We start from the raw sequence: 11,571 nt of genomic DNA, 5'->3' as shown, positions 1-11,571 counted from the left end.
TTGTTATTTCTGTATAACATATTGTTCTTTTCAGTTATTAAATGGATTGATTAATTGCGCCACAAGTTACTTCGACTTTTTAGTTCGATTAGATTGTTCACAAATGGGTTAAGTCTGTCAAAGTTCTTTTTTCTTGCCTTGTAAACAAGGACTTTACTCATAATATCATATGTCTAATTAAAGGGAGTCCAAGACCCATCCAGTTATTTCTTTAGTTACAGTTTTAGACTAACAATAAAGAAGCTAGATTAATTAGTTTAGCAAGATTAATCTTAGATGAAACTTTGAATGAAGGCAATTGAAAATGATGTAGGATCCAATGAAAGATGCAAAAACGACATATCTATTTTAGGTAAGTACAAACAAAAGAGACTCGAGCAAGATCACAACCTTGTCAGGCAAGGTTCATCTTCTTGCAACCATTCTCTTTGTGTTTTACAGGGATTGAAGTCCTAGAAAATGGAACATAAACCGAGTTTACCTAAAGAGATTTGATACTACAGCACAGGAGTAAAGGTTGAACAAACTAAAACTTTCTGGTTTCTTGCTATTAGAGTGCAGAGTTGAATGTTATTTGATTGATTGGTTGAGAGCCCTTCTGTTTGCATCCCTAACTACTTTTATAGACCTTCTAGCCCGATCGTCCAAGCCTCCCCTTTTGGTGATAGATTCCAGAGTATGGTGAGTCACCATCTACTTTTGTTATTTACCTATCCATGTCATGGAAAAATACTTTTTTGCTGGGGGTGAGCTGCCCTCTGTCACTTGTCACTTCACATAGGCTTGCTGCCTATTTCTTGGGGAAAAAAATGATTTTCAATTCTTCATGGGCTGCCAACTGTGTGAGCCCAATTCTCCTTCTACTTTTCACGTTCTTGGGCCTTCATCTGCAATAAGCCCAACATTAAATATCCACCCAAACAATCGTTACTTAGACCGATTGGTGAATGATAATTAGACACTCTATATCTACAATTAGATTTGAGCCTTCAAATTTTCGACATCGTGTAGTCCATTGTATCCGCAAGAAAATCTGCAGCCAGGAAAAACAAAAGCAACACAGTTGCTAGAAATGTTTGAAATTACATGTCAGTCACCAGTTTGTTATGATTGCTAAGATAGTAGAAAAAAAGACCTTTGCCAATCACGACTCCCTGATCTCAATAATAAAAGGAAAAACAAAGTAAAGATAAATTTGCAGATGAGTTAGCATCAAAGCACGAATTGAGAATTGAAGAGCTTAACACGAACCTTTCATCTTGTCCATTGCATGTACAGTTTCGGCCTCTGCAGATGTCTTCAGCTCACGATCACCAATAACTACGTAAGCAACCATCACCAGAAGTCGAGATACTGATAAAATCCCAATTGGCCTAGGCAGTAGCCCCCATGGTGCCATCAGCGCTGCCATCATATGCGTTGCTTAATGAGATTATGTCATGACACCCAGTCTACAACCTAATTATCAACACCACCAAATCGTCACCTGCCAATGCTTCCAGATGCACCCATTGACGTCAAAGAAGAATTGGGGCAGTGGAATATTATATCATGACGGCCCAGATGCACCGAGTGATCAGCAACAGCAAGATTGCAATTAGAATTTTCATCTAGCTTGAGAGTTGTCATCAGCATAAATGGATGCAAAAGCATCTGCAGCACCAGCTGCAAGCAGCACTTCGTAGGGATGGAAGGCTAGGGAACTAACAGGACCAATCTTTTGGGCCATAAAGTAAGGGTAGTATCTTATTGTGCCTAATTGTTCACCCTCCAAACTGAAGACTTTCATGAGCTGTTTGGCTGAGCCACTGGCAATGAGTGGGGCATGCCTATGAACAGCTAAAGCAGTCAGTGAACCCCTGTGAGCTTCAATCGTGAGGTAGGCATCCCTGTCGTTTCTGATATCAAGGAACTGAATGTCACCAGCTTGAGATGCACTTACAATCTGGATGAAGATGAGAATTTCATGTAAGTTTCACTTTCTATCAGAATAACTTCAGAAACAATATCAAACAAGGGTCTCTCCACTTACCTTGGAAGGATCAAGTCCGGGTTGAAAGCCGATCCCCACAACTCTTTCCACCTTCTGAGTGTGTGGCTGGGTTGAACAGACAAGCCTAAGATTTACAAACACACAAGTAAAACAGCACAAAACACTAGCTTAGCAAATAATCAGCACCACATTAAGAAATCCAAGGTTAGTGAGGAGCTGAACTCAAACGCAGTAGCATACTAATACGTTTGTTTATTGTTTACGTTTGTTGTTTACTTATGGAGGGACAAATGTACAGTGACAGCACCAGACATGAAGAAACTGTACATCTAGGTCTGCAAATTTAACTATTTGTCACTTATCATTTGCAGTTAGTTGCAACACTTTCGCAAAGAACATAAGTCATATATTTGCCACAGGAGACATGAAGAGCTTACATTTCAGGAGTTCGCACATCATAAAGTCTGACAGAACCATCTACAAAACCAGCTGCAAAGTGACCCCTGTGAACTTGAGAAGCAGACTAACAGACAATGCAGGAATCAGTCATTATTAAACCATTCATTTTCTAGAATGCAAAATCAATAGCCAAATCCATACGTCTGTAAATTGATTAAAAAACAGCTGTAAATTCAGATGTCGAATGTAAGTTGAGGTGGTAAATACTCACCAGTGCTGAGATGCTACAATCTGATGAAGAAGGAATAGAATTAATAAGCTGCTCTTTATCCAGATCCCAAAGCATAATGGGTGATAGTTCACCAGAAGCATACTAGCAAATGAAGCAATGCAGAAGTAATCAAAACATTATTCACAACAAAGAACAAGAATCACAAAATGAAACAGAACTTGTCCTATAGCCCTAACGTATTACATCTTAAAGAGAGGAAGTACCAGATATCCAGATTGTTGTTGCCAATCCACAACAGCATTCAAACTTCGCACCCCAGGTTTATGACCTTGAGTTGAAGAAAATGCGGTGACAAGCCTCTGTTGACCCTTCAAAGTGTAATCTTTCCAAATTCGAATGTTTCCATCACCTAATTATATGACCGCAAAAAGGTGCAACTTATTTAGAAAGGTTCAATGATAGCGCCCTTCCTGATGAAGAAGCTAGTTTTTCAGTAGTATAGAATATTACTTGAAGCAGCAAGAAGCAAGCTGTCATCAAGCTCATTGACAAGGCAGAGCTTGGAGATTCCTTTGTCAGGAAAATCATGATTATTGAAGCTGTTGAGAAGGGTAGCCTCCTGCTCTTGGTAATTCCACACCCTATGAAGAAATAACCACCAAAACATAAACATGACTACATAGTCAAAGACTGAGGGTAATCAATAAATCTTAGCAATATGAACCAAATTCACTCATACAAGAATACATATGCACCCAATAGTTACCCAAAACCCAAACAAAACCTCATAGTTTGACAAAGAGAGGCCATTTCATTTTTCAAACAAGGTAGCAACCCTCCATCATTCATCAAATATTGATGCATATATTAAAAGGATACCTATTAATAATCGTACAAAACTAAACTAAACAACTGAAGAAAAAGACAATTTCATATGATACTATTTCAATTACAGCTGTTTCTGTCTATGAAAGTTTATCGTGACGAATAAAGAAAACATAGAATGAATATTACCCACACATTACATAAATATTAAAAGGTGAAATTTTAAAAAAGTGATAACCTACACACCTGATTTGCTCATTCTCGTTTGCAGCGACCACAATAGGAGAAAATGGTTTCAGCAAGATTGTTTTTGTACCCGTCTCAAACTTGGTGTCCCAGCTAGCAATTTCATTATTAAGCTTGCTCACAGCTGACCACAAACATGGAAGATACATTAATTCCACAAAAAAGCCTATATAATGATAAACAAAACTAAAAGATAAATAGCAAAAGGAAGAATTAGAGAAGAAAACCAACAAAAGTGCTGGCATTTAGCAATGTGCTCCAAGGCAAATTTTTCTCTCTCCTCTCTTCTACTTAGTACTTCTTTACTGTCATCTGCCACAATGAGAAGTGGCTTGGAAAAGTGCCCGCAACTCCAATTGTAGATGGTTGATTGAGGAAGAAAACTGCGTTCCGAGGTTCCAGAAGTTCCCCCAAAACCTAAAAGTGGATCCGCTAATCCAGAATCTGGACTCATTAGATGAGGCCTGAAGTCTAAAGAGCATACTCTCCGTATTCCAGCTAAGTGATTTGGCCGAGGAGGGCTGACAGGAGGAGTTCGGAATGGCATGTGACCTGTCAAAAATCGGTTGCTAAACAAAGAGACTAGAAGTGCATAGATAGATTAAACTAACTAGCAATACCATACATCACCAAAATCAAATGGAGCTCAATGTCAGGTTAAAGAATAACTTCCAAGATATTTTTTACCCCCCAGCTCCATTGATGTTTTAATATACTAATGTTAGAACCTGCAATAAATAAAAAGGACAATGACTGGGAGAAAAAGTAAGTAATTCTCGTATCGTTACCTCCATTCATATCTAACCATGAAGAAGACCGAGCTAATCCACCAAAACTGGGAGTTGGAGTTGCTGTAATGGATTCACCAGGTCGAACACTGTTACCAGTGGGCTTTACGGGTTTGGCCACCACTTGTTCAATCCCTATAATGGCCAAAACCCGCCTACCAAGGCTTGCAATGCATGGAGATGGATCCTTGGCTAAGGTACACATAGCCAATACACACTGCGAATACATTGCATTGTCCAGGGGTTTAGGTGTTGAGTGGTTGACAACACCATTGCTCACACCATCATTTAATATTCCAGAATCAGAATGATGAGATGAATCGTCAGACAACGGTGATCCATGCATAATTCCAGAACTCGCTAGAGGGCTGCTGGTGGAGACTCTCCCATCTCGACCCAATGAGTTATCATTGGTCCCTCTCAACAGTGGATCAATTTGAGATGAAACAACACTACCTTTAATATGAGCCAAAGAGGGGAAGGAATTAGATTGTGGTTTCCAATATGCAGCAGCTATTGACTTGAGGTGCCTGTTGTGGCCAAAGGCAAAGCGTCCCAGTGCTGTAAAGAAGATAAAGTTTACTCAAATCAACTTCCTACAAGAAATCTCTTGATGATCAATTAAATCTCAGGGCCCCGTAAAACAATCCCTCTGTTGTTTTGAATGAGGGGAAAGAAGGAAAGGAAAGAACACTAGGGTATGTACTGGTGACAGAAAATCTAGTGCATATTTATTACCCAAAAGCAATAAAATTCCAACCAAACGAGTATGTTTAATTGATTATCAGATGGCTAATCACATACCAACAGCAACTTCAGCCCTGACCAGAGGGCTGCCATCTGAAGCAACACTTAATAGACTTCTAACAATACTAATTTCAGCTCTAATCTTTTCATCGTATTCTTCTTCTCCACAAACGCCATCTCTACATGAGCCTGAACCCACATCAAGCAGGGTACCCAGTGCGAAAACAGCAGAAGCTCTAACCTGAAATAGAACAATCTCAGTGACTAGGTTACATAGCCCAAAAATGTCATTGGTTAAAAATAGAGTCTATATAGTCAAAGTTTACCTCTGGTTGGGGCTCAGAAAGTAGAGGAGCACATATTGCAGGGGCATCTGCCTGCAAACCAAGTATTTGGGCCTCTGTAAAATCCTCCCACAGCTTTCCCAGACAGAGGCAAAGCCACTGAAGAAATAGTGGTTCTGTCTGTGTATCATTTAGAGTTGGACCCTGAAGGTGCTTCAAGCAAACATGTATCAAACCTGCTTCAATACAAGCCTCCTGCCCATGTCTATGCCCATCGACAATTACAGCTAAAACAAAAGCAGCCATTGTACGCTGTTCTGGATATGCTTCCATACTATCAAGAAACCTAATGAAATATGTATGACCCCCATCCTTCACTAGATCAACCTGACATGACTGATTCCACCAAAAAAAAAAAAATGTGTGATTACTACTGTGGTACTGAGGAACTGAAAGGGGCAGGCATATGGCACCAGAAGGGAACTTATAAACAAAAAAATGGATTGAAAATAGATCTTAAGTTCATGACCCATCAGGAATAAAGCAAAGAAGCACATGCTTCACAAATTGTCGGTGACAAAGAGTTTTGATATGGAGACATTGATGCCTAAGATTAGAAGCAGGTATTAAGATAGTATGTAACAGTACCAAATTCTAAGATTAGAAGCAGTTATCAAGATAGTATATGACAGTACCAAATTCTTATTAAGAGCATGTCACAATGATAGCAATTATAAACATCTGGAGAAAGAATGTGCTGCAGTAATCTAGGCATGCCTTATCAAGAGCAAGAATTTTTGTCCATATAAATACAAGAATTTGTCGTAGTTCAGGTGTCGTTTGCAACAGCTTCAGAACATACGGAAAAATCCCAACAGACAAGCCCTAGAAAACAGAAATGTGAAATTTTTAAAGAACATCAAAATATTGCTCTCAACCAACATAGAGATAACAAGACAGAACATTTTCAAATGACAACACATACCAGATCTACAGCCCAGGGTCCCATATCAAGGAATCTTCCAAGAAGAACCAGAGCTCGAAATCGGTGGCATTGACTGCGTAATACCTTAAATACAGATGTTATTCAGTCAGGGATTATTAAGAAACAGAAGAAGAAAAAAAAAAAAGAAAAAAAAAAGCGCAGAGAATGAACTTAATACAATGATACGTGAATGAATAACAAACCAGCAAGTTGAATCAACATAACGAAGAAAAGTAGAACCGCTCTTCAAGCCAAATTACACCACCACAACTTACAGTCTATGGCACTACTCTGTTATCATCTCAATAGAAATGAACTCAACCAATACTCCCTAGGACTACCATGTAATTTTTCCCAGTTATTTCACAGCTGGGTTTACGAATAAGGTACTGTTACCAAATACACCTAATTAAGGAACTTTATATCAATTGTCTCAAACAGGATACAAACGACCTCAAGATTACTATTTTCAGCCAACTTTAAAAACAAAATCAATTAGACATGATATAAAGAAAGAAAGCATACATAATACCTATATCCCAGAATGCTTTAGTACCAAACTAAAAAGTGATAAGTATAATATCATACCTGAAGAACAATAGGCAATTGCTCTGGTGGTTTCTTGTTTTCAGACCCATGGTCAAGCCATACCTCAAAAGCAGTCAACTGCTCAGTGAAAAATGGGCTTGGCTTGAATAAAGTGAATGTCAGGCATGCCCCAAAAATACAAAACAGGAAGGTTATACAAATATCTAATTCCACATAACACTGTGAGGAACCTAACTGCATAAAATAAAAAATGCAACAAACTTGCATAAAAAGAACCCAGAAGCACACCTGGAACTCCGCATTAGGATCCTCAACCAATACTGGAAGCTGAGAAAGGCATATCTCAGCAGCCATGTCCCATGCATCCCTGCAGTTAGCATAAGCAAAAGAGGTGACAATTGATTTAACCAACATATGAAGCATGACTGAAAAATTCTTTCCTTTAGTACCACATATGATGCTGATGGGTTGGAGGCAACTGTGGGTGAGAGATCGGAGAGCAATTTGCAGATCGCATAATTCGCTCAGCAAGTAAAAAATTACGAAAAAGGCTGGCAACTAGCAGGTCTTGTCTGAACAGTCTCTGGAAAAGATCTGCAACACAGAACTGAGTATTACATCGATGTACTGTCACCAAAGCAGACATAAATGAACATCCAGTTCAAAAACATTAGATAACGGTACAGCAGAAAAGAAAAAAAAAACTACCGTGAGGGAGAACATTCCATGCAATCATATCAGTGACCGCAGTAAAAATCCAATTCAACTCGCCCAAAAGCGTTTTCCGGTCATTTTGACAGCCAGGGATTTTATCTATTAGCGAATAATCAAGAGACTCATGAAGTAATGATCGTGTGCAGAACCTGAGAGAATACATAACAATCCAATAAGTAGAAACATATAGAACACTAGAACATAACAAAGAGAGAAACAAAAAGTGAAAGCATGAGAAATTATAATCAATGACAGTAATTGTACAAACAGCCTAGTGGATGAAGTACAACTCCTAACAGTAGACAAAACTTAAGACCAATAATCACTTCTTGTAACAAAACAAGGAGAACAAGCTTCACCATCTTAATGCCGTCTTGATGGGAGTTGTGAGGCAAGAAGTAAACACATCAGCAGGAAATTCAGCACTCTGTGGAAGAGTCTCATGTGCTTCACAAGCCGCTAGCAGGATACAATCCCTTGCAGATCCAGATGAGCTAGAGCCACCCCAATCATAAAGCTAACCAAAAAAAAATCCAACTATTACATTGAAGTCTATACGAAATAATAATACCAGTTCAGACATCTTGGAAACCTAAAATATCAAATTTACATAAACATTCATAACTGCACTGTAGGATACCTTAACGAAAGAATTGACTATCAGCCCAGCAGCAGAACAATCAAACACATATATTGAAGGTGTCTTCAACCAGGAATCGAGGTCACTAATTGGCAAGGGGATATACTGTGTATAACTCTGCACCCAATAAAAACTAAATCAGAACTACAAAACATTATTTAAAGATAGTAAGGAACAAAACAGCAGGCTTCAAATTGGTAAAAACCTTATTAAAGAGCCAAATTTCACCATTAGCAGTTGGCTTGGGTACACCATGTCCATTATAATGGAAAAGAACTCTCTCAGACTTGGTATATTTGCGGCATGTATTACAAAGTTTCTTCACTTCTTCTACTGTAGGATCAAGCTGAACCTTGTAGCGAGCCTGGTTGCATATTATCAAACAAAATTAAAAGTTAATTTTAGACAACAAAATTAACAGCATGCACAAAGTAAACAAAAACTGTCTCACCCTTGGTTGCCACCTTTCGTACTGTTGACTCAAGGTTTTACCAATTGTTTCAAGAGCTTTTTGTGGAGCCATAGCAAATGGATCTGAACACAGAATAAAAATGTTAACAGCATGGTAAACTTGACAAACAAAAAAAATATAATATCCAAAAACATTACGTTGCCAAAGGGATAATAAAAGTAAAAGTGTTTGGTTGTGTCTAAGTTATAATGCTTGTAGACCCCACAACTGTGTATCATTCCCTCTTGGCAACATGTATTTACCATTATATTTAATAATGGGTACAAGAAGATTTTAACAAAAGATCAATTCAAACTCCACTAAGGAATATGTCATATTTAGTGAAACTTAAATCAATCTTTTACGTCATGGACTGTAGAATTATTAGCCATAGCATGCCAAGGGTGCTTTGGTATTGAAAATGAATTAGAGAATCTAGAACTCACGCACTCAACACCAAGTCCAACAAGTAAGAAACTCAATAAGACAACCCAAACGGTTAAAGAACAGAATTAATAACCAATACACTACCAACAAACTAAAGCAAGAGTAAAAATCAGCAGTGTAAAAGCACCTATCCAGCACTCCATTCTGGCACAGGGAGATATCTTAATTACATCGGGCGGATCAACGCTAATGTTTAAACATAATACCAGAGCTACACATCCCGTCTTCATCTGCAAAGAAGTTGAAAGTTAAACCAAAATAAGCACAAATTAACGAGTACAATATTGTGAGCGTCTTCAGTCGGAACAAAAACAAGAAACTAAGATCAACAAATCGAATAGCTCCGAGTAAGAATTACTTTAAGCTTTGGCCATCCCCGGAAAGAATATTGTAGCTGTATTTTTTAAAGGAAACAGTTATATTTAAGAATTCCTTCAATGCCGTCGTTCAAGAATAGGGTTGAAAGTTCATAACAAAAAACCTAAATTAGCAATTCTACAACAGAAATTAGTGTCTAAATTCTAAAATCCTATATAAAGATCAGGTTTTCCTCAGATAATAGTTCAACCAACATTGACAGTACCACCAAAGTCACCCACAGGCTAGACCGCAAGGGGCACCTAGGCTATCTGTGTGACTTCCATTACTAACCCTAACCAACTTATGATCACTGGTAAAACTGCATAAGAAAAGTCTTCAAAATTTCTAATGGTTTGCGCAGTGAAAATTTGGAAACAAAGATAAAAGCAGAAGTTGTGTCCTTTATTAGTCTCAATAATAGAGTCAAGAACATGGGATTGATCATAGACATTCCAAAACCGTACAAAATCATTTTTCTCGAATCAAAGTTCACCAACCATTGTACTAATTCTGCCTGTCATGTGATACATCACACAAGTAATGGTGGTTTAAATTCTCAGGATAGCCACACATCCTTCTGTAACAAATTGCAAAAAGAAAATGTCACGTATCTGTGGGAGGTTTGAATGGATCACACAGCAACAAAAACTAGTGGTAATAGCCAGCTGAAAGGAACCTGGCCATTAAGAGGGCAGGAAAAAGAAAAACCTGTCCTTACAATCAGCAGCTTCCAGCCGGATATGACTGGAAAATGAATTGCGTACAAGGTGGTTTCTTGAGTGATTACTCCTTTTTAAGAATTGTTCAGTTATCACTTTCTTCGAGACCACATGACGTATACACTTTGGTTTTTTGTTGAGGAGTGCAGAAGGAGAAATCTGGGAGTGTGAAAGTCACTTCCCATTGATCGAAACCTAAATATGAGAAATTGACAAACTTTTCTTTCCTATCAAACTAAAAATGGAATTATTCAAACAACCCATTGATCGAAACCAAATTCAAAACCAAGTTGTTGGGTTGTACCACCAAAGTATGTGATGATTACAAATTCAAAAGAACAAAATTAGCGAGGGAATGTTAAAACTTCCTAGCCACAATACAAATACCTGATTTTTACATAAACAAATTAACAATTTTTCATAACAACTTTAATTTGAATTGCTGGGATTTTATCTACAGATTTCAGTTTCAGAAATACGAAGAGCATGTACTGAAAAAAGGGGCTTACTCGGTCTTTAGGCCGCCATTCCGATGGTCCGGTGGGCACGCAAGCCTCGAAAGCATTGTGCCGAAGTTCACACAATACAGTGGTTTGGGGCAAGTAGGCCAAGCTTGTGACGGTGGTAGCGGTGGCATTTCCATAGCTACTACTGGCAGTTTCTGATTCCCTTCTCTGCGAGCTCAAATCTCCGTCATCGTGGCTGGAGGCGCAGTCGTCCAACTGGCTGGAGACCACCACCACCGAGGATTGCGAAAACCGGGAGGCCATCAAATCCCCCCCAATGCCATTCAAATCGAAAACCCTCAGAGCATATACAGAGAAGCATAAAGCCCCATTGAATGGTTTACCTCAAATTCTAAGAATTTAAGGCTTATTTCCAATATTGATGCATACGTTATGGATGACTCAACTAATTTTAATTTAAAAATACTTTCCTTTCAGATCGTGATGCATACGTTATGGATGACTCAACTAATTTTAATTTAAAAATACTTTCCCTTCAGCTCGCGCGAAGTTTGAATAGTTAACCTCAAATTCTAAGAATTTTAAACTTAGTTCTGATATTGACACATACGTTTACGAATAATTTAACTAATTTTTAATTTAAAAGTATTTTTTTTCAAAACGTGCAAAGTTCCAATTTCCAACTAAATAACATTACATTTGGGGATGTACAACTCTCTTAATTT

The 11,571-nt window shown here is 38.2% G+C and overlaps 1 protein-coding gene across 8 annotated transcripts; it reads right to left on the bottom strand.

Moving 5' to 3' along the window:
- Positions 1-320: 320 nt before the first annotated feature.
- On the bottom strand, positions 321-11,329 carry LOC137745269 (regulatory-associated protein of TOR 1). 8 transcript variants are annotated; one of them, XM_088681727.1, is made up of 25 exons: positions 10,889-11,329; positions 9,428-9,530; positions 8,854-8,936; positions 8,608-8,766; positions 8,403-8,519; positions 8,122-8,279; positions 7,757-7,911; positions 7,498-7,642; positions 7,337-7,415; positions 7,088-7,189; positions 6,500-6,583; positions 6,292-6,399; positions 5,557-5,910; positions 5,288-5,471; positions 4,484-5,044; positions 3,927-4,247; positions 3,696-3,819; positions 3,135-3,265; positions 2,888-3,033; positions 2,664-2,765; positions 2,431-2,516; positions 2,033-2,117; positions 1,487-1,945; positions 1,252-1,404; positions 321-1,066 (listed from the first exon to the last, which is right to left on the bottom strand). In XM_088681727.1, the coding sequence occupies exons 1-23, from the start codon at positions 11,147-11,149 to the stop codon at positions 1,607-1,609; spliced, it is 3,987 nt and encodes a 1,328-aa protein (XP_088537853.1). In that variant the 5' UTR covers positions 11,150-11,329; the 3' UTR covers positions 321-1,066; positions 1,252-1,404; positions 1,487-1,606. The 8 variants fall into 8 exon arrangements, with proteins under 8 accessions (XP_088537853.1, XP_088537850.1, XP_088537851.1 ...); XM_088681724.1 differs by having other exon boundaries at positions 1,252-1,945; XM_088681725.1 differs by having other exon boundaries at positions 321-1,033; positions 1,252-1,945.
- Positions 11,330-11,571: the final 242 nt, after the last annotated feature.

This window comes from Pyrus communis, chromosome 12 (assembly GCF_041283825.1).
Source record: "Pyrus communis isolate YQ-2024b chromosome 12, ASM4128382v1, whole genome shotgun sequence".
Lineage (NCBI taxonomy): Eukaryota > Viridiplantae > Streptophyta > Magnoliopsida > Rosales > Rosaceae > Pyrus > Pyrus communis.
This window is presented reverse-complemented; position numbering and strand designations above follow the sequence as displayed.

What these genes read in the sequence shown, in the direction of transcription:
- LOC137745269 (XM_068485187.2), bottom strand. Translation starts at nt 11,149, where the DNA reads ATGGCCTCCCGGTTTTCGCAATCCTCGGTGGTGGTGGTCTCCAGCCAG. An exon ending in AAATTCTTGCTCTTGATAAG is followed by an intron (nt 5,911 to 6,291) that starts GCATGCCTAGAT and finishes TGGTGGAATCAG; the next exon opens with TCATGTCAGGTTGATCTAGT. An exon ending in TGCTAAATGCCAGCACTTTT is followed by an intron (nt 3,820 to 3,926) that starts GTTGGTTTTCTT and finishes GTTTGTGGTCAG; the next exon opens with CTGTGAGCAAGCTTAATAAT.